The sequence below is a fragment of the Ovis canadensis genome, chromosome 3, assembly GCF_042477335.2.
Source record: "Ovis canadensis isolate MfBH-ARS-UI-01 breed Bighorn chromosome 3, ARS-UI_OviCan_v2, whole genome shotgun sequence".
Classification (NCBI taxonomy): domain Eukaryota; kingdom Metazoa; phylum Chordata; class Mammalia; order Artiodactyla; family Bovidae; genus Ovis; species Ovis canadensis.
The window spans coordinates 33,944,583-33,967,200 of NC_091247.1; the positions used below are offsets into that span (position 1 = coordinate 33,944,583).

The window sequence follows — 22,618 nt, forward strand, 5'->3', positions numbered from 1 at the left end:
TTCCCTGGGTACCCTGCAGAGACGAGATTCCCACGCGGGGCGTTTCTACTTTGTGGTTTGCCTCTGACATTGTTCAGCTCCATTTTTCTCAAGGGTTTACAGAGCGCTCTAACATCCACGGATGCAATGTCGTTGCATTGTCCCATCAGCCTCTTTTGCAGAGGGGCCTCTTTTGCACCTGGGGCCGTGACTTGCCAGTCACTCTGCCGGGACCAGCGCTAGCAAATCCCGTCCGGGAGAGCACCCGCACCGAGATCACGGGCGTAGACGCCTGGGCCCCGAGCCCTCCCTGGGGGCGGAGCGAGCCGGCGCGGGGCGGGGCCTTTTCGAATCACGTGACTCCCGGCCCGGAAGCGCTCGCGCCCGAGATCCCCGGGTGACCGGGTAGCGAGCTACCATCTCCAGCGAGCGCGGAGATTGCGGGGGCGGGGGTCCCTCTAGTATCGCGCTCCCCGCATCCGCCGCCATGGCCTGGACCAAGTACCAGCTGTTCCTGGCCGGGCTCATGCTCGTCACCGGCTCCATCAACACGCTCTCGGCAAAGTGAGTCCGGGCCTGGCCGGGAGGGGTTGGGGCTCGGTAGGGTCTGCAGCCGCCCGCAGGGGCGCTGGCGACCCCCGCCCTCCTCCTGCACCCTCCCCCTTCGCGGCTGTCATTTCCTGGCCTCACCAGCCAGCTCAGTTTCTCTGGTCGGTTCACGCAGTTCATGGACCACCCAAGAGGTGCAAGGCACCAGGGAATGCGAGGAGGAGCAAGCAGTGTCCTGGCTGGAGAGCCGAGCCCCCGCTTTAATCCCAACCAGTCACTTTCCAACTCAACATTTTTAATAGGAGGGCATTCTTCCCTGCTGCCCCTTCCAAGGTGGCATCAGGGGCGCGGCCCTCCAGGAGCTGTCGGCCGGGGAGGGCTACGATAGATGCCACGTTAGCCGAGTGACCCGTGAGCATGGAGGGCTGTGATGACAGAGTAGGGGGTGTTCCATGGGCCCCTCCTGGAGAACTGGTTTCAACTGGACCTTGAAGCTTGGCTGGAATTTCTGCTGTGGTGGAACCTCGAGGCAGGAGGGGCAAGATCTAAGGGGATTGTAACTCGCTTCAAATGCCCAGGCTAGATTTTATCCCACAATCAAAGAGAGGCTTTTGAGAAAGTGATTCAGTGAACCTGGTGGTCAAGGTGAAAAGTAATTTGCTGGAGGGAAAGCCACTGCAGGGCTGCTGCAGAGCAGATGAGGGGACCTTGGAGGTGGAGATGAGGTGGGAAGGGAAGGGCCAGGTGGGAGAGACCAGGAGCAAAGTGAAACCACAAGGCCTGACCCACAGGATCAAATAGTCACTCCTGGGCTTCTGCCTGGGAGAACAGGAGTGTTGTTAACCCAGACAGGGTGGCGGGCGGTGGAGTCAGGATGGGGGCGGTGGCGGGGGGTTCTGCTCTGATGTCAGAGGGCGTGGTGCTCATGGGCCCATAAGGACAGTCCTCAGAAGGTTGTGGGTTGATGACCTGGGGCTGTCATGAGGCTGAGGGACCGAGCACAGTCTCCTATTTGTAACAAGCAGGAGGCCCCAAGAGGCAGCCCCTTCTCTTGATGGCCCTTTGGCTCTTTCTCTGTCCCTAGCTCGGCATCGGGCCTTCCTGCCTCTCTGCCCACCAAGAGCCCCAATACCCAGAGCCCAGCCTTTCTCTGAGCCAATTCCAAGGTGCATGTGGAGGACAGTAGACAGCGACCCTCTCCCAGTCAGACCTCACTTCCACCTGGGTCTTGCCAGGCTCGAAGCAAAGGGGAGTCACCCCAGTCACCCCAGTCAGGCCCGTGGGGTGGTGGGGATGGTTGTATCTTACTCATTTTCTAGAGTGTTTTTTCCCCAGCACACTCCATCAGTGATGTGAGAAATGCCCCAGAAGAGAGGTCTGGGAGAGAGGTCTTCTGTTCAATTCTTCAGACATGTATAAGGTACTTACAGTATGGGAGCCACTGCCTAGACTCAGGGAAGAAGACAGAGTGACCAAGAGAAGGTCCTGGCCTTTGAGATGCTTAGAATCTGCAGTGGATGAGATGTGTACATGCTTGACAAGCACAGTGTCCTCCCTTCTCCGCAGGAAAGTGGACCTCTGAGTGGGCCCCACCTGTCTCTCCCACTGGGCTCTGGCCAGCCATGTCTGTGTCTTATGCTGGGCTCCTGGGCCCTGAGGCCTCCTGAAGGGTGCTCCTCTTGCAGAACGCTTAGCTGTAGAGGAAACTCCACCTGACGTCTTCCATCTCTGTTGGGATCTGAAGGCTGCAGAACAAGTCACTGTCCATCAGTCCCACAAGCCAAGCCCTCAGTCTGGTGCTTACAGGGTGGCTGTGATCGGCCGTGGCCACTGTCCCCAAGGAGAGCTGAGTTACTACTGAGGTTACCTGTGCTGACTCAGCTCCTTCCTTAAAGAGGTCCAAACCAGTCTGGTGAGAAACCAGAGGATCCTCAGCCCCAGGAGGCTTTGCCCCTGGTGGCTACCTGAGAGGCCAGAAAGAGGCTTCCAGGTGGGGACCCAGCCTTTGCCTGTGACCTGATGTGGGGCTTTTCAGGAGCCTCCCTACCTGTGACAGGCCCTAGTATTGGACCCTCAGCAGCGTTCTGAGGCCAGACTATAAGAAGAATGCTCTCAGAGAAAGAACATGGGAAAGCAGTGGTGTACATCCTGATGGGGTTATCGATTTGAAATCACACTCTGACCTCCAGTTTCCAGCAGGGACAGACAGACGGAAATGTGACCACAGCAAGTAAGTGCTAACTAGCTAATACCCAGACAGAGAATAGCATGTACCAGGTCCTGCCCCAGCCACCTTTCATGAGTTAATGAATTCTCGTAATCACCCTATGAGGTAGATACATATCTTGGCCCTAGATAAGGAAAGTGAGATTCTGGAAAGAGGAACTGGCTTGCCCAAGTTCAACTGAGCTATGAAGTGGCAGAGTTTGTATTTGAGCCTAGGTAGTCTGGTTCTAGAATCCATACTCTTAATCTCCAATATGAATGAAGCTGGGGACTTCTCTAGTCATTCTCAGGGACATTTAGAGTTGTTAGAAACATAGAAGTTATCCATTCTAATCCCCACAATTTACAGGCAAGTTCCCAAGAAAAGTTTTTGTGTCTGTGATTCAGCTGCTTGGTGTCTAGAACCTAGGTCTCAGCATTTTGGTCCAGTCCCTCAAACTTCCTCTTCCTTGGGGCTTCCTCTTACACCTCCCTGGACAAAAACAGACAAGCATGTGCCTATGGACGCTGTAACCCTATCAGGGGCATCTCCCCTCCCTGCCACTGGAGTGCCTTCGCTCTGGGGCCGGGTGGCAAGCATCTGAAGCCTCTGTCCCAGCGCTCACTCAGGGCTCAGGTTTAGAGTCTCTAGTAGCCTTTTGCAGTGTCTGGGCTGTCGAGTGAGCGTGATGTTTCCCTCCTTGGCTTCTTGGGAGGACTGAGACAGCGGATGAGGAAATAGGCTACTGCTCTACTGCGACCATTGGTCAGCTGTCGGCTGGAGGAGGTCACTGCCCCACTCGGGAGGGTTGGGTGCCCTGCAAGGAGTCAGCCTTCCTGGGCTGGGCTGGGGGTCACCTGCGTGCAGAAGGGAAAGTCATGGATCAGGCAGGCCCTTGGGTGTGGGCAGAGGTCCCCTCCCTTCTCCTTTCTGTGGCTACTTCCCCCCACTACCAGCCCTTCTGCTGGTGCGCCTCCTAGAGAACAGACATTTCGGCCTCCCCTGGCACTGTGTGGAGCTGTCTGCCTGAACCAGTGCGCCTTTTGGAACCGCATCCTCCTGAATCCACCTGGGGTTCTGCACGTAAAGAGCCAGGGTCAAGTAGATGCTCACTCAGGAAGGCTCAGCTCCCTTCCTAAACTACTGTGAAGCCCCCCCCCCCCCCCGCCCCCGCCATGAAGGGCCCATGGGGCCGTGTTCTCCAGCCGCCAGACCTGCTGGGTCCTGGGACCCTGTAGGGAGGGAGCAGGGGGCCTGGGATCATGGGCCTCAGTTGGGGAAGGGCTATCAATCTCCTTTCTGTTTGCGCTCTGACTTTCTCGCCTTGGCAGCTGCCCCACCCCCCAGCCCTGTGAGCAGCACAGGATAATTGCTTCCAAGGGGTTAATGCTGGCTGTAGAAAGCCTGAAATCTGGAGAAAGCCTGCAGTGGGGAGGGCAGTGTAGGAGAGGAGAGAGCATGTGGTTTGGCAGCTGTGGAATTAGATGAGTCACTGGGCCTCTCCAAACTTCGGTTTCATCTATAAAATGGGTACAGAATCCCTGCCCCACCTCTTACACATGCTGTAAGAGCTCCTGAGGAGAGTCTTCTTATCCTTAAGAGAAGGAAGGGCTGTCATCATTTCTTACCACGTGAGCCACCTGCTATGACATCCCAGAGGGTGGAGAAGCCCTGGGGCTCTTAAGGTCCGGAGCAGGAGAAAGAGGCTGACTCACCAGGATGTGAGCAGAAATGGCGTGGATTCTGCGGGAAGGGGACACACAACTGATGGATCCGAGGAAGCCACAGCAGCCACTTCCTCAGCCTCTGACCGCAACCCCCAGCCCCACGCAGACACACACACACACACACACACACACACACACACACACCCCACCCCCCACCCCACCCCCGGGAATGCTGAGCTTAGAGTTTCGACTGGACCAAGCCACGCCAGCATGACTCATCCCCCAGGAAGGCGAGCCCACCCCACAGCCCTCTGAGGCCCAGGGAACTCAAGGAAACCCGCTTCTGCCAGTGGGAGGCACTTCCTCATGTGGCCTCAGCCTGAGCCTCCTGGGTCCCCACAGGCCTCCTGCCCTAGGGACCATGGCTATCCCCAGAAAAGAGTGTCCAGAGAGTGGAGGGCCCACCTGCAGGGCTGACCTTTGCCCCACCTCAGCCAGGGAAGTGGGAAAGATTAGGAGGAAGAAGGTGCTCGGTGTTGAGGAAGGAGCACAGAGCAGAGGGTGGAGGCTCATGGGCACTATAACTTCCCTGTGTGCCCAAGCCCTCTCTGGCCCCTGGGTTTCTCATCTGTGAAACTAGGAGCTTCTCGGGATGATGGCCGAGTTTGTCCTCTTTCGGCTCTCTGTGGCCCTCCAGCTGTCCTGCAGGATGGGTCGCAGAGGAGGGACACTCCCTGGAAGCCTTCAGGTGGAGCGGAGCTGGGGCCACACCCACCCGGCCCAGAGGAAAATTTTGCAAAAAGGAGTTCGTGATCTGAGCCACCGTCAGCTCCCTGTCTTGTTTTTGCTGACAGTATAGAGCTTCTCCATCTTCGGCTACAAAGAATATAATCAATCTGATTTCAGTATTAATCATATAGTGATGTCTATGTGTAGAGCTGTCTCTTGTATGGTTGGAAAAGGGTGTTTGCTATGACCAGTGCATTCTCTTGGCAAAACTCTTAGCCTTTGTCCTGCTTCATTTTGTATTCCAAGGCCAAACTTGCCTGTTAGTCCAGATATCTCCTGACTTCCTCCTTCTGTATTCCAGTCCCCTGTGATGACAAAGACATCTTTTTTTTTCTTTTTTGGTGTTAGTTCTAAAAGGTCCTGTAGGTCTTCATAGAACTGTTAAGCTTCATCTTCTTTGGCATTACAACAGCAGAGGAGAAAGAGGGAGAAGAGACAGAAAAGAACTTTTATTGACTCCCTGCCATCTGCCAGGTCTTTTATGTCTTATTTATTACTTTTGCGAGTTCATCAGTGTTGGCATCATTATCCCCATTTTATAGGTGAGAAATCTATAATTCATCCAACCTGTAACATTCAAAAATCTGAAGTCTGACCTTTCCATATATCCTGCTACCCTTTCTGAAAATAAGTTCAAGCAGGTGGGTTTGGGCCTAGATCCACCCATTAACTGTATGAGGCTGAAACGGCTCTCTCCCGCCCAAGGCCTAAAGTCCCCGTCTCTAAAATGAGGGTCCTTGTTGTGAGACTTAAACCACACAGCCCACGTGAAGTGCTTAGCCAGTTCAAGGAGAAGTACAGGTCTGGTACAGAGTCAGTACACAGTGAACTGTGCATTTATAAATACACGTTAGGGAAGTGTTTTTCAAGGAGACAAGGGCTATCCCATTGGAGAGTCACTGATGTCACCCCCAGATGAGCTAGGGCTGGTTTTGGCCATTGTTCTGTGCTACCTGAGGGCTTCTGTGACTGCGCAGTGAGCCAAACCTTTCCCAGGGCCAAGTTGGGAAGCCTGACTCCTTCCCAAAGTGACTGCAGGCCTGAACTCCTCCCTGGCCCCAAGAGGCCGGGTGGGGCAGCATGTCCTAACACCTAATCCCTGGGGCTGTAAGCCTGCCCCAGTCCCTCAGATACAAAAAGATTCCATTTCCCCTGCTGGGAACCTGCCCAGTCCAGCCTGTTCAGTTCAGTTCAGTCGCTCAGTCATGTCCGACTCTTTGTGACCCCATGAATCTCAGCACGCCAGACCTCCCTGTCCATCACCGTCTCCCAGAGTTCACTCAGACTCACGTCCATCGAGTCCGTGATGCCATCCAGCCATGTCATCCTCGGTCGTCCCCTTCTCCTCCTGCCCCCAATCCCTCCCAGCATCAGAGTCTTTTCCAATGAGTCAGCTCTTCGCACGAGGTGGCCAAAGTACTGGAGCTTCAGCTTTAGCATCATTCCTTCCAAAGAAATCCCAGGGTTGATCTCCTTCAGAATGGACTGGTTGGATCTCCTTGCAGTCCAAGGGACTCTCAAGAGTCTTCTCCAACACCACAGTTCAAAAGCATCAATTCTTCGGCGCTCAGCCTTCTTCATAGTCCAACTCTCACATCCATACATGACCACAGGAAAAACCATAGCCTTGACTAGACGGACCTTAGTCGGCAAAGTAATGTCTCTGCTTTTGAATATACTATCTAGGTTGGTCATAACTTTTCTTCCAAGGAGTAAGCATCTTTTAATTTCATGGCTGCAATCACCATCTGCACTGATTTTGGAGCCCCCCAAAATAAAGTCTGACACTGTTTCTACTGTTTCCCCATCTATTCCCATGAAGTGATGGGACCAGATGCCATGATCTTCAGACCCAACCCTTGGAGAAAGGAGACAGCACCAGGGGAGGGAAGGAGGCTTAGCACCAGCCTTCCAGCGCTCCTCGAGGTGCCCATCCCTAGGGAAGGGCAGGCCTGGCTGGTCCCACCAGCAGGGGGCGACTCAGACCAGGTGGCAAATTAGCACTGTGCATTTGGACTGTAGTCACCACCTGGCTATTTGTCTAGTGGTGTCTAGAAGTCCATTCATGCAACCCAAACAGTTTAAACTTGTGTATAATAAGATTCTAGGAGCAAAGAAAGCTGTGGAAGTTACTGGATGCTGAGCTCACATCCTCTCTAGTGACAGTGACTGTGGGACCAGAAAGTCACAGATATGAGTTGTGACTGTCAGGTGCACAGGCAGTAGCCCAGCGGGAGTTCCAGGAGGTGGCCCCACCGCCAGATCGGGGTCTTCTTGAGCCTGCCAGTCTGTGCTCTGGGTGTGGCCCCAGGAGGGAGAAGGGGCTTTCATACCAGCCCTTGTCCTAGGCTTCTGGTTGACCGTGAACTTGGCAAGACCTCTCCTGTTCCTCCTGGAGGAGCCCTGGGAACTCTCTCTCTGACCTGCTCCCTCACTCCAGGGCCATTGTCTCTGTGCCCTTGGTAAAGCTTGACCTCTTCGCTCTCCCTGCTTCTCTCTGTTTCGCTCAGCTGCCTCACCCAGGCCCTCCGCCAGGGCTCTGTCTGTGACAGTGAGTCTGGCTGGAGAGTGGGCTACCTGGCTAGGCCATGCAGGTGGTGGCTGGCCCACGTTCCGGGTCCTGTCCTGCTCGGGGAGGGATCCCCGAGTCAGAATCTACTGCAGATCAGGCAGAAATGAGACCCCTTGGAGAACAGGCAGTTTCTGTCCCAAGTGGGGGCTTTCTTTGCCCCTTTGGTACTGGGTCTGGTACATCCTGATCCCCCAACCCAGATTTCCTCTGCATTCCCAACCAGGCACATCAGCACTTCTCCTTAAGGGCCCATCAGCTCCCCTTTGACCTCCACTGTTCCCAAGCAAGCACTGTTCCTGACGTCCCTCCTCACATCTTTGGGAGTGGATGGGGTCTCTCACCTTGAGATAAGTCTGCCATAGCCCGGTGTTGTTCACTCGCCCTAGGATGTGTTCAGATTTCTTTGTAGGTGTGGTCTCTCCCTCCCGCTTCGTGCTACCATCACCACTCAGCCCGCCCTGCCTGCTGCCTGCATCTGGGCATCATGCCCTTGCCCCAGGCTGTGGGAAAGAGCTCCCAGAGAAGCCCTGCCTTGTGTGTGTTCCTCGCTCAGCCGTGTCAGACTCTTTACGACCCCATGGACTATAGCCCGCCAGGTTCCTCTTGTCCATGGGGATTCTCCAGACAAGAATACAGGAGTGGGTTGCCATTTCCTTCTCTAGGGGATCTCCGCAACCCAGGAACCGAACCCGGGTCTCCCTGGTTCAGGATCTTTGTCAAACCCAGACCTGCAAGTGGAGTGGCCCCTGCTCCGGGCACAGGAGGCAGAAGGCTTCCCTGCCCTCTGGGAGCTGAGGCTTGTGCAGAGAGGAGCTGCAAGACAGGTCGGGATCACGGTGTAGCTGCTCTTGACAGATGTTGTGGGGAAAGACATTTCAGAAGTCCCAGGTGGTGCTAGTGGTAAAGAACCTGCCTGCCAGCACAGGAGATGCAAGAGACGTGGGTTAGATCCCTAGGTCAGGAAGATCCCCTCATGTAGGAAGTGGCAGTCCACTCCAGTATTCTTGCCTGGAGAATCCCATGGACAGAGGAGCCTGGTGACCCTATGGCCCATAGGGTTGCAGAGTCAGACACAATTGAAGTGACTAACACACACACACACACTTAAGCCTTATACTTTAAAGATAGCCACTGCCTATGCATGGGGTGCTATGGTTGGGGCAGGTCAATGGCCTACAGAAAGTAGCCCTAGGTCTGTGTTGACCTCAGTCAGCAGTGTGATATGGCAGATACAGTCCAAGCCAGGTCAACTAACCAGGATGTCCAACAAGTAGGAGGGGCCTCCCTGTTGCCCAGCTCCATCCAGGCCAGATCATATGCCTTGGGTCTGGGCTTGGGCCCACTGGAGCACTTCCAGAAGTCAGCAGCCAGGGAAGGAAAGGTTACCAAGGGCTGGGGCTGCTTAACCAGAAGATTCAAAAGGTGGAAAGTGAAAGTGAAGTTGCTTAGTCATGTCCAACTCTTTGTGACCCCAAGGACTATAGCCTATCAGGCTCCTCCGTCCATGGGATTTTCCAGGCAAGAGTGCTGGAATGGATTGCCATTTCCTTCTCCAGGGGAGCTTCCCAACCCAGGAATCGAACCCGGGTCTCCCACATTGCATTCAGACACTTTACCGTCTGAGCCACCAGGAAGATCAGAAGGTGGAAACATCTCCAAATATATGAAGGGCTTTCAGATGAAGGAGAGATTCGATCCCAGGGATATAACACAGCCCAGTGAAAGTGAAATTCAGGGGCAAAAGCTTCGGTGACAGACATTGGTCAGTGCGGAATGGTTGGTAGCATCTGCCCAGAGCACTGTGCCATGACATGTTCTGGACTCGGTGGGGCCACATGCCAGAGTCAGCCCATCTGCTGGGCACTGGCTGGCAGGCCACTCCACAGCGCCGTGTCCTTGCCACCTGCTTCTAAGCCACTACTAGAAAACCCGGCCAGACCCTTCAGGTTATGTGAAGGTGACCGGGCGGTCTGTGTTGGGTGGCCATTTCCCAGGGCCCATGTGACCTGCAGACCAGGGACTCTACATTTTTTGAGCACAGGTCCTTTGATAGTCTGGTGAAGCCTAGAGTAGTGTTTTGAAGTGTGCAAATAAAACCCCAAGGATTACAGAAAAAGCTAATTGCATTGAAATAAGATTATCCAGACATTAAAAAAGCCAGTTTGTAATATAGTAACAGGTATGTGCATGCACTTCTTAACACATGAAGTTAGAAGCAGTGGGTCTGCTGCTGCTAAATCGCTTTAGTCATGTTCTACTCTGTGCGACCCCATAGATGGCAGCCTAGCAGGCTCGTCCATTCCTGGGATTCTCCAGGCAAGAACACTGGAGTGGGGTGCCATTGCCTTCTCCAAGCAGTGGGTCTAATTACTGTAATTTTTGACTAGTGATGAGTGTAAGTGATACCTCACAGTATCTACAATGACTTGAATGTGAAAATGAGAATAGCTGTGATTTCCATGTGTGACAGTTGTAGGTCCTGCAATAGTATATTTATAATTTGAAGAAATGCTAAATTTCTGCTAGTGGTTCATGAGATTTCAGCTAAAGGTACCCAGGCCCCCACTTTCTGTCCCAATTCCCAAGTGAAGACTGCTTACCGTGAAGACTAGCCCCTTCAAGGGGAACCCCACTCTGGGCCAAGTCCCCTAAGTCTGGCCTCTTGGCATCAGGAGGCATGAGCTCTCTGCAGGCCTGGGACCAGGTGGGAGAACCCGTGCACTGCAGGGTTTGACCTTCTCTCTGTCTGCTGCAGGTGGGCGGACAACTTCGTGGCCCCAGGCTGTGGAGGAAGCCAGGAACACAGCTTTCAGCATCCCTTCCTCCAGGTATCTGTGCCTCTCCTCTCACAGCTCTGTCTCCCAGGGCTCAGGGCAGGTCCCCCCGTGAGGCCTTGCTGTTTCCTGTCCTAGGAGTGGAGTCCTCCCTTGCTCCCTACTCCTCTGTCTCCCTCCCCAGAACACAGGCCAAGGTGTGGGGTGTCCCTAGAAGGGGCCAAAGGCCCTGTTCCCCGTAGAAAGCCTGTACAAGTCGTGGTGCGTGGTCATGTCCTGGACACCATGAGGCCAGCCCGAACCACAACAAAGTCAGGACCCATTTGGAAAAATCAACACCTAGTAAAACCTGCTCTCCAGCCATGGGGAGCCCAGACCCACTAGGACAGGGCAGGCACCATCAATGGAAGGTACCTTATTGCTGGACTGGGAAGGGGGTGAGATAAATTTCAGCCTCAGTTCTGCCAGCAACTTGCTCTGTGACCTTAAATAAATCCTTGAGCCTCTCAGGGTCTCAGTTTCTCCATCTGGAACTTGACCGGGAAGTGGCCTAGACTGGTGGGTTTTCGGCCAGGCTCTATAGCCTTAGGGTTTCCATCGAGGTGTCTGAGGAGCTAAGGAGTAGACATAGGAGGCAGCTCCCACACAGGAGCTCTGCGTTTATCTGTTTTACATGTTGGGTTTATAGGTAAACTCTTACTTGAAGAAAGATGATTTTTTTAAAATTTTGTTATGGGACTTCCCTGGTGGTCCAATTGTTAGGACTCTGTGTTTTCACTGCCGAAGGCATGGGTTTGATCTCTGGTCAGGGAACTAAGATCCCAAAACCGTGTAAACTGTTAGTTGCTTAGTCATGTCTGACTTTTTGCCACCCCATGGACTGTAGCCCACCAGGCTCTTCTGTCCATGGAATTCTCCAGGCAAGAATACTGGAGTGGGTAGCCATTCCATTCTCCAAGGGATCTTCCCAACCCAGGGATCAAACCTGGGTCTCCTGCATTGCAGTCAGATTCTTTACCATCTGAGCCACCAGGGAAACCCAAAACCGTGTGGCATGGCCAAAAGAAAAAGAAAAAATTAGTTGCAGGTGAACCTCTTTCCAGCTCTGAACTGGCCTGGTTCTGTCCCTGCAGGCAGTGGGCATGTTCCTGGGAGAGTTCTCCTGCCTGGCCGCCTTCTACCTACTCCGGTGCAGAGCTGCGCGGCACTCAGACACCAGCGCAGATCTCCAACAGCCCTTCAACCCTCTCCTTTTCCTGCCCCCAGCCCTCTGCGACATGACAGGGACCAGCATCATGTATGTGGGTGAGTCGCCAAGCCAGGCTGCCAAGGGCTCAAACTGTGGCCCCAGGGGGATGCTAGTGAAAGAGCCTCCCTCCACCCCCAGGTCATCTTCAGTTCAGTTCAGTAGCTCAGTCGTGTCTGATTCTTTGCATGGACTGCAGCATGCCAGACCTCCCTGTCCATCACCAAGTCCTGGAGTTTTCTCAAACTCGTGTCCATTGAGTCAGTGATGCCATCCAACCATCTCATCGTCTGTCTCATCCTCATCAACTCATCTTCAGCACCCACTTCACACACACACACAGCTCACCTTCAGCTCCCCCTTTACACACACTCACACCTCTTTACACACACACATACCACCAGCATTCACTGAGTACTTAGCACGTGTCAGGCCTGCCTTCAGCCTTGAGGACACCTCAGTGAACAGAGCAATCGGGCCCTCAGGAGCTCACATCACACATCTCTCCTCTCCCAGCCCTGAACATGACCAGTGCCTCCAGCTTCCAGATGCTGCGGGGAGCCGTGATCATCTTCACAGGCCTGTTCTCGGTGGCCTTCCTGGGACGGAGGCTGGCGCTGAGCCAGTGGCTGGGCATCCTTGCGACCATTGCCGGGCTGGTGGTGGTGGGCCTGGCCGACCTCCTGAGCAAGCACGACAGCCAGCACAAGCTCAGCGAAGTGATCACAGGTATGGCCGGGGACAGGCATCCAGGGGTTGCCCCGCACAGAGTCAGGGGAAAAAGCATTTGATAGGCTCTGCTGCCTGCCAGGCCTCGGGGGAGGGTGTGTGGGGTACCCGCTGTTGACCTGCACCTGCTCTCGAGGTGACGGGAGCAAGCAGGGCCAAGCAGCATGAGAGGGGTGGGTAAGGATTGGGGAGATCGGAGAGGGAGAGGGAGAGGGCTACATTTACTCGCAGCCACACAACCTACAGAATCCAGGAGAGGAAACACATGAATGTTTACTGAGCACTTACCCAGTGATCAGTCGGCACTCTGCACTGTGCTCGGCATCACTGTCAGTCTTACGGTCCCGGAAAGGAAGGCCTGCAGCAGTTTTACTGTGAAGTGCCGCCCTGGTCCCTCAGAGGCAGAATTAAGCCAGAAATGTCCATTTCAAACCCCATTGCTTCTCAAAAGACCCACTTACCCGAGCTGTGCAGCCCTCAGACCCCCGGGCCTTCTGGAGCCTCACCCGAGAGGGGCGGTGACAGTGCCTGCCCTGTTGGCCTGTCCCTGTTGCCCTGTCTCCTGTCCCAGGAGATCAGGCTCAGGGATGCCCTGCAGAGTCAGGGGCCGTGGGGGGCTGTTCCGTCCCTGAGGGAGCTGTCTCCCCGAGCCCTGGCCTCACCCTGGGCCCCTCTCTTCCCCGCAGGGGACCTGTTGATCATCATGGCCCAGATCATCGTCTCCATCCAGATGGTGCTGGAAGAGAAGTTCGTGTACAAGCACAACGTGCACCCGCTGCGGGCGGTCGGCACCGAGGGTGCGTGTGAGCACGGGCCGGCGGGAGGGCGCTGGCGGGGGCGAGCCCTGCAGGGTGGCACGTGGGGAGGACCTGGTGAGGGCCTGGTGGGTGCTGGGGACCTCTGGGAGGGGTGAGCCTGCCACCTCCCGCCCTTCCCTTCACCACCTTCAGTTCAGTTCAGTCGCTCAGTTATGTCTGACTCTTCGCGACCCCATGAATCGCAGCACGCCAGGCCTCCCTGTCCATCACCAACTCCCGGAGTTCACTCAGACTCACGTCCATCGAGTCCGTGATGCCATCCAGCCATCCCATCCTCTGTCGTCCCCTTCTCCTCCTGCCCCCAATCCTTCCCAGCATCAGAGTCTTTTCCAATGAGTCAACTCTTCGCATGAGGTGGCCAAAGTACTGGAGTTTCAGCTTCAGCAGCAGTCCTTCCAAAGAAGTCCTAGGGCTGATCTTCAGAATGGACTGGTTGGATCTCCTTGCAGTCCAAGGGACTCTCAAGAGTCTTCTCCAACACCACAGTTCAAAAGCATCAATTCTTCGGCGCTCAGCTACTCTGACACGTGCCGTGCACTCAGCCTGGAGCTAAAGGAGGACAGAGATGAAGATGAATAAGATGCAAGCCACACTTTAGGGAAGCCGACCACTTCCTGGAACTGACCAAGAAAGGAGCATTCAGTCCACTGTTACTCAAGGGATAGTTCACTTGCCAAGCATATCTGAGTGACATGGCCCAGGGAAGGTGGCATCCGAGCTGCAGGTTTCAGCAGGCAAGAGTGGGAAGGAGGGAACTGCAGACACAGAGGAGATGTGGGGAGCTGGACATGAGTTTGGAAACCAGTGAGGAATAGTTTGGGTAGGGGTACACATTTGATGTTGGGGAAATAACCAGGGATTGAATATGTCAGGGCCACATTGTAGAGAACCTTGAACATCAGGCAAGCAGATTTCGATCTTAAATGACAGGCAGGGAAAAACTACCAAAGGTTTTTGAGCAGGAAAGTAAATCAAAATCAGTGCTTTAAAAATATAAAACTAACAGGGTGGATTAGAGCAATGCAATCAAGGTGTGACCTTGGTCTCCTCAGGGATTGTGCCTGGTGTACTGTGAGCCGAGGGCTTATGACAGATGTGAACCACCTAAATCGACTGTGTCATCAAGCACACTGATCGCTTCCACTTATTTTTTTTCAAAAAAGCACGACTTTCAGAGTGAAAGTGAAAGCGTTAGTCGCTCAGTTGTGTCAGACTCTTTGCCACCTCACAGACTGTAGCCCGCCAGGCTCCTCTGTCCATGAGGATTCTCCAGGCAAGAATACTGGAGTGGGTAGCCATTTCCTCCTCCAAGGGATCTTCCCCACCCAGGTGTTGAACCCAGGTCTCCTGCATTGCAGGTGGATTCTTTACCAGCTGAGACACCAGGGAAACTACTTCTGAGTGAAGCAGCGCCTTAATTTACATTCCAGTCTAGCTCCTTGTCACAGACCAATGGCACTGAATTAGCTGCGTTTCTCCACACTTGGGAGAGCAATGTAGTGCTTGGAGCCAGCCAATCCTTCTGTCAGTGAATAGAACCGAATTTTAAAAAACGTCAGCATTGTATGTTGTAAGGATAGCTGTTTTGTGGCAGTGTGCACGACTGTGCACTGGTCACAATATAAAGTGTATTTCCTGTTCTTGGTCCAGTCAGGAAACACAGGTTAAAAGTGGAGAAGGGGCAGCCAGAGCCCGTTCAGTAGGCAGTCTTGAGTTTCTAACGAGCAGGATGCCTCCAGGACCTGAAAGGAAGGAGCTGGTTTGAGGGCGGCTTGGCAGGGGTGGCCAGAGGTCAGCGGAGCCCCGGCAGGGCAGGACCGGGGCCCCAGCAGAGAACCTGATGTGCTCCCTCCACTCCCGCAGGCCTCTTTGGCTTCGTGATCCTCTCCTTGCTGCTGGTACCCATGTACTACATCCCCGCCGGCTCCTTCACCGGAAACCCTCGCGGTACCCTGGAGGACGCGCTGGATGCCTTCTGCCAGGTGGGCCGACAGCCACTCATCGCGCTGGCGCTGCTGGGCAACATCAGCAGCATCGCCTTCTTCAACTTCGCGGGCATCAGTGTCACCAAGGAGCTGAGTGCCACCACCCGCATGGTGCTGGACAGCCTGCGCACCGTTGTCATCTGGGCGCTGAGCCTGGCGCTGGGCTGGGAGGCTTTCCACCCGCTGCAGATCCTCGGCTTCCTCATCCTCCTGGCAGGCACTGCCCTCTACAATGGGCTGCACCGCCCACTGCTGGCCCGCCTGTCCAGGGGCCGGGCCGCGGCCGAGGAGGGTGAGCATGAGAGGCTCCTGGGGGGCTCTCGGACTGCCATCAACAATGCCAGCTGAGCCTCCTGCAGGGCCTCTGCCGCCACCCGGATGCTCCTTGTTCCCCCCTGAGGCTGAGGCCACGTGGGCTGGTGAACCTCAAGTGCTTTGTCCCCAAGGCATCACCCCGCCCCCTCCCCACTGACCCCCACCCAGGGCAGCCACTGCCACAACATCCAGGTCTTCCTTTGTCACCAGCCTGTGCAGAGAGGTGTTACCCAGCCCTCTCTGAGGCCTGAGTGCCATGCCCAACCCCTGCCAGGCTTCCCCAGACCCCCAAACCCCCTGGAATACTAGAACTAAATCATGGGATAGAATTGAAGCAGCCTTAGGGCTTCCTCTTAAGTCATAAGCTAAATGTGGTTCTCCCAGGAAGAGAGGTCAGTGAGCAAATTCTACCAGGACTAAGCACTCTGTTTTCTAAAACTTGTAAGATATTCCCTAACTCTGGAGACTGAAGTTTCAGCTGGGGTCTTGCTGCAAATGCTGTGTGCTCCGCAGCCCTGTACCAGGTTCTTCTGGGCCTTGGCATCCTGCTCTGTACAAGGTGTCCATGGTGTAGGACCAACCTGGGGAAGGAGGAACAGCCCGTTTATTGGAAATGCCTCCTGCCCACGGTGCTCCTCCTCCTCGGTCACACCCCCGGGCCTCCCCACCTTGGAGAGATTACGGGGGGTTTCCAGGCAGCCCTTGATAAGTTTTTATAAACTCTGATTCATTCAGCTTCCATTTTAAAGCTGAGGAAGCTGAGTACCAGAGTTTTGTTTGGCCAAAGGGCTCTCCTGCCCAGGGCTCTGGCCATGCAGCTACATGACCGGGCGGCAGGCTGGGGTGTCGAGGGCATTTGGGCCTCAGCTCCACCCCCAGCACCCCCACTCCATGGAGAGCCCTCCAGGGTGATGGGTCTCCCGGGAGTCTACCGTTCAGAGTGATGCTGCTATCCCAGGTGCATGTTAGTGCATAACAGTCTGCACAGGCAGGTGCGGATGAGAAAACTATGGCCCAGAGAAGGTCAGATGATGTCCTCATGGAGCCAGTATTCCAAGTACGGATTGCCTGATTCCAAACCTGTGGCCCCACCTACAATACGAGTGTCTCTGGGATCTTTGGGTGGGGGTACATCCTGTGCTCTTGTCCTCCAGGTAACCCACCCCTGAAGAGAGGGAACTGGTAGCAGGGACCCCAGGGAGCTGAGCACCCCTTCTTTCCAGTGGTCCTCACTCTGTGGTAGTTTCTAGAGCCTCAGTTCACTCTCCTGAGCAGCTCTATCATGAAAATGAAACACCAAATGCCTTCCTTAAAATAGATCATGGGGAAGGAATCTCTGACCAGCAAAGCCCTCGGGCTGTGGGGATCCAGCAGGTTCTCACCAACCCTGTACCCCCAGCTCTGAGTCTCAGGGGTCCCTGAGCTCCTCTGGGCCATGGTGTATATCACAGGAGGGAGGAGGTGGGGACTATAGCTGCTTGGGGGGCTTACAGTGTTGTTTCAGGGGTTTTATTTTTAAAAAACAAAGGGAAATAGGCAATACGGACTTTTTTCTTTAGTGAGAAGGAAGAAACACAAGGGTTAGGACATTTCTGGAGGTGATGTCTAGAATGCCAGAGTGGAAAAACTCTAATGCACCAGAGAAATCATCCAGCCCCAACCCCCATTGTTCACATGAAGAAGTTGAAGCCCAGAGAGGAAGATTTCTCAAGAATGCACAGAGCCAGGGACTGGCAAAGACAGATGTGCTGGTTCTCAGGCCTTTCCCATCCCATTCTCCCATCGGAGGAGGGCTGGGAGCCTGAGCTAAGAGTCCAGGACTGGCTAAAGAAAACAAATCATGGACCAAGTGGATTTTAGCATTGAAGGGTTGTGGAGTGAGGGGCAGCAGAGCATGGGGAGGGAAATCATAGTCAGGCCTGCCATCCATGCAGGCACCTTGCTTTAGGTCTTCACATCTCTAAAATGGGGAGGCCTATGTCTCACAGGATGGCTGTGGGCATTAACCTAAGATAATAAATGGAAGGTACCTGTAAATGCTTACAGTGGAGTGTCCTGTTAGGCTGCTCTACCCACCAGGGTGGCTGAGGTCCCAGCAGAGCCCTGGCTCATCGGCTTTGCTTGGGGGCGGGGAGGGGGGGATCTTTTGTAACACTATTGTGGAGTAGAGTGCAAACCTCATGTCGATTATAAGATAAAACAGGATGCCTCCTGAAATTTTTATGTTGAACCTAAGTACCCCTCTGGACAATGGAGGCGTGTCCTCTCTGTCCTGGTGTCTGGGGGGCTTCAAAGGATGAGTGTGGGAGGCTGTGCTGTGTCGTTCTGGTCATGGGGGTGGAGAGGGTAGGATCCCTACTCTCCCACTGAGTCTCGAGGGTTGTGAGGGACGTCTGCAGCTGTGGCCTACTGCTCTGAGCAAGGTAAGGGGGCCCTGGGTCCCAAAATTAGGATTGACTGATAACAAACTTATCAGTTTAGATACAGTGTTACTCAGGCCATCTGCATTGTGAACTTACCAGTCCTGCCCCATTCATAGTGGTCCTGGAAAACCGTGGGGCTGGAGCATCTTCCAGGACTGCCATCCAGGCCCTGGAGGAGCCCTCGGGCTCGCTGCCCACAAGAGAGACTTAGGACCGTGCCAGGCGGTTGCGTTTGCCTTCACTCATCCAAAGGTCTCTTAACAATCAAACGGCACTCAAGGCGGTCAGAGTCCCCTGATGAGGACAGTAGGAGGATTGGACCGAATGGCCACGTGGTGCTGGGGGGGAGAAGCAGAAAGGGAGTCAGAGACCTGTGTCCGCAGCCCACCCCTCTTTGACTGTGGCTTTAGACAAGTGATGTTGCCTCTCCAGACTTTGGCTGCCTACAAGTGTGTTCACCTCCCTGATGTGCTTGCCGATTGATTTTGTTCTTTCATGTTTCCCTTGGTTAAGAGCCCACCTGGCCTTACGTTGACTACATACTTTGAAAATCTGAGGTCATCAGGGGTTTCCTCCAATAGCCATAAAAGTTTATAGATCGCCCTTCTTCAGTAAGAGCTGTCAAAAAAAAAATTTTTATGTTTTAAAGAATTTTTATTGGAGTATAGTTGATGTAAAATGTTGTATTAGGGACTTCTCTGGTGGTCCCGTGGTTAAGACTCCATGTTTCCACTGCAGGAGGCATGGGTTCAATCCCTGGTCAGGGCACTAAGATCCTGCATGGCACAGTGCAACCAAAACCTTAAAAAGTGTTTTGTTTTTGCTGTATAGCGAAGTGAATCAGCTATACATATATCCACTCCTGTTTAGATAGACAGATAAAAGGCCTTTGTAATGGCCTTTTCTTATAGGTCACTACAGAGTATTGAGTAGAGTTCACTGTGCTATATAGTAGGTCCTTATTAGTTATCTATTTTATATGGTAGTGTGTATATGTCAATCCCAACCTCCCAATTTATCCCTGCCTTCCTTTTGCCCCCTAGTAACCATAAGTTTGTTTTCTACATCTGTCTTGTCTTTATATATATATATATATGATTTCTACCCCATAATTCAAACTTTCATTGAGAACTGACATGCTCCAGGAACTGGATCCGTCAGAGAAAACCAGAGAGACAGGTGTGTAAGGAAGGAGTTGGAGCCCAGCACAATGTTTCCTAGTGAAAGGCCTTGGTGGGCGGGGGCAGTGGGGCCAAGGAGAGCGGCTCAGCGCTCAGAGCTGTCAGCTCCTTTGGAACCCTTGTCTCAGAATGAATAGGTGTCTTCCAGGCTGGGAGGGGAGAGAGGAAAGTCATATTCTAGGAGCAAGGAACAGCTGGTGAAAGCACAGAAAGGTGTTAAGTGTGTAACCAGATGATGAATTCAAGAGCTGCAGGTGAGTAGGTTGGTTTGCTGGCCACGGGTACAACACAGAGAGCTGCAAGAGACAAGGCCAGAGAGTGGCACAGGCCCCTGGGTAGTGCTGTACCTTTCAGGCTTTGCTGAGCCACTAGAACTCCATCCTTAGATAGCAGGGTGCCAAAGGAGTGGTGAAACCCAAATTGTTTAGAAAGATCACCTGGTGGTTATATGGAGACAAGTTTGACTAGCGTCAGGAGGTACTAAAGGCAGAGACTGGTAAAACAACACCCACTGGGGACTTCCCTGGTGGTCCAGACTCCATGCTTCCAATGCAGGAGATGCGAATCCAATCCCTAACCAGGGAACAAGTGTTCCACATGCTGTGTGGTGCAGCCAAAAAATTAACAATAAAAAACACTGGTTAATTAGGGTCTAAACTAGAGAAGGGCTTCCGTGGTAACTCAGATGGTGAAAAATCTGCCTGCAATGCAGGAGACCTGAGTTTGATAACCTGGATCAGGAAGCTCCTCTGGAGGAGGGCATGGCAACCCACTCCAGTATTCTTGCCTGGAGAATCCCACAGACAGGAGCCTGGCGGGCTACAGTCCATGGGGTCTCAAAGAGTAGGACACAAGTGAGTGGCAACGCTTTCAAACTAGAGAAATGGTGGAGAGGATGAAGATCGGAGACATTCAAAGAGTAGACTTACATTTTCGAGCCCTTGGCTGTTGGACGGTCTATTGTGTAAGCTGTCACCAAAGACTGGGTCTCCTGGACCAGACTTCAGCCCACCCTCAATCACCAGTGGACCCACCAAGCATCTCCAAGCACAGCTCCAGCCAGCCAACTCAAGGAGATACTGCCTTAAAGGTCTGTAGACCCACATCAACCCAATCTGCCTGTTGCTGAGAGTTGTTACCTTTTCAAGGTAGGCAGGAACTCTCACCCAGATTCTGGAACAGCCAAGGGGGAAATCACCATGGGCATCACAAAATCAGAAGTCATGAGTACAAAATAGTGTTTGTTTGCTTTTATTTATAAAATAAATGTCAGAGGAGGAAAGGGCCACCAAAATTTGATGCAGAATATTATTCTCAGGTTCTGTTCCTCATTCTAAGATAAAGACTTGGGTTCCATTGCCTCTTGATGCAGTGAGTAGAGTTCTTGATTGTGAATCCAGAGTTCCAGATCTGGCTCTAACTAGTGGCCTAAGAAGCCCCTTCCTCTCCCAGGCATCAGTCTCCTTGTCCCATGGATAAAGGAAGTGAGCCAGATATATTCACAGGCATCTCCAAGCATCAGTCTCCTTGTCCCACAGATAAAAGAAGTGAACCAGGTATATTCACAGGCATCTCCAGGAATCTATGGTCTTTTTTCCTACTGATGATCCAGAGATTCTTCTGTGCTGACCAGCAAGAGGCACCAGGGACTGTGGTTGGGGCTCATGCATGCTAAGTTGCTTCAGTCATGTCTGACTCTGTGACCATGGACTGTAGCCCACCAAGCTCCTCTGTCTATGGGTTTTGCCAGGCAAGAATACTGGAGTGGGTTGCCATGCCCTCCTCCAGGGGATCTTGCTGACCCTGGGATCAAACCCACCTCTCTTGTGTCTAACCCACAGTGGCAGGTGGCTTCTTTACCACTAACACCACCTGGAGCTCATGGTCTACCTTAATACCCAAAGAAAAGGAGCCCATTTGGGCACGGAGTTCACTCATAATTCAGTCACACACTGCCATTCAAAAAGGGTGATACCTGGCCAGATGCCAGCCCCAGACCCACATATGTACAAGGACCGGCCCTGACCTCTCCAGAAATCAAAATTCTTGTCCTTGGGCCAGCCTCCCATTCTCCCAGAAGTGCCAAATCCTGCTCTGAGGATGATGGTCCTGGTGTCCATTCTGATCCTGACTTTGATGCTAGATGGGTCCCTTCACAATTAAGTAACTTGTTTGTCTTTCATACTTTTCCTGGCTCTCCATGGTCAAGTGCAGTTCACAAATTACTTTCATGTGTGCAGAGAGCATATCGTAGGGATCATTAACTTGCTGAGCTCACTGAGCAGTATGTGGGTCTCCTGCCACCCCTGCTTAATTGTTTGGGGGTTTTGTTGCTAAGAAAGCACTGCTTGGCCTCGTGGTTAAGTACACCTGCTCTCTCGAGTAATCATTAACTTACAGGGGTCTCCCATATTCTACTTAAAACCCCCTAGTGTGATTAACCATTTACTTACCTATTTTCTACCTTATTTTCTGTTGTTACTCAGTCGCTCAGTAAGTAACTACTAGGGATGCAATGTTGTGCTGACATTTTTGCTCAGTCACTCAACTGTATTCAACTCTTTGCAACCCTATGGACAGCGGCCCGCTCAGCTCCTCAGTCCATGGAATTTTCCAGGTAAGAATACTGGAGCGGTTGCCATTTCCTACTCCAGGAGATCTTCCAGACCCAGAGATCGAATCCGTGTCTCCTGCATCTTCTGCGTGGGCAGGCAGTTTCTTTACCACTGAGCCACCTGGAAACCCACCTTATTTTCTACTTACTTGTAATAAGACAAAGAAGCCACTCAAGGTCTAAAGCAAAGTGAGTGAAGATTTGCTTTGTCTGACTAACAGGTCTTGAAGACTAGTATAGTAGGACTTCTTGCCTCTGTGTCACTGAATAACAACCATCCTTCTGTCATTTGACTATATCTCAATGGGTTCAACCAAACATTCCTTTCCTTCCCCGCCTCCCATATCCTTCCTTTCTTTCTCTCCTCCCTTTCTTTCTTATTGTGGTAAAATATACACAACATAAAACTCACCACATTGGCCATTAGTAAGAGTAGAGTTCAGTGGCATTAAGTACTCTTACATTTGCTGTGCAGCCATCAGCCATCATTCATCTGCAGAACTTTTTCATTTTACCAAACGCCAACTCTGCACCCATTAAACAATAATTCTCCTTTCCTCCCTTCCCCCAGCTCCTAGCAACCACCATCCTACCTTTCTGTCTCTATGAATTTGACTATTCTAGGCTTCTCATATAAGTGGCATCATACAATATTGGTCCTTTTGTGTCTGGTTTATTTCGCTTAACATAATCCCTTCAAGATTCATCCATGTTGTAATATGTATCCAAATTTCCTTGCTTTGTAAGGCTGAATAATATTCCATTGTATGT

At 52.8% G+C, this 22,618-nt stretch overlaps 1 protein-coding gene across 1 annotated transcript; it reads left to right on the forward strand.

Moving 5' to 3' along the window:
- The first annotated feature begins 312 nt into the window (after positions 1-312).
- SLC35F6 (solute carrier family 35 member F6) lies at positions 313-17,666 on the forward strand. The gene is made up of 6 exons (XM_069580269.1): positions 313-543; positions 10,518-10,590; positions 11,670-11,841; positions 12,299-12,511; positions 13,198-13,308; positions 15,193-17,666. Exons 1-6 carry the CDS (start codon positions 467-469, stop codon positions 15,660-15,662), a joined length of 1,116 nt encoding a protein of 371 aa, XP_069436370.1. The 5' UTR covers positions 313-466; the 3' UTR covers positions 15,663-17,666.
- The last annotated feature ends 4,952 nt before the right edge of the window (positions 17,667-22,618 follow it).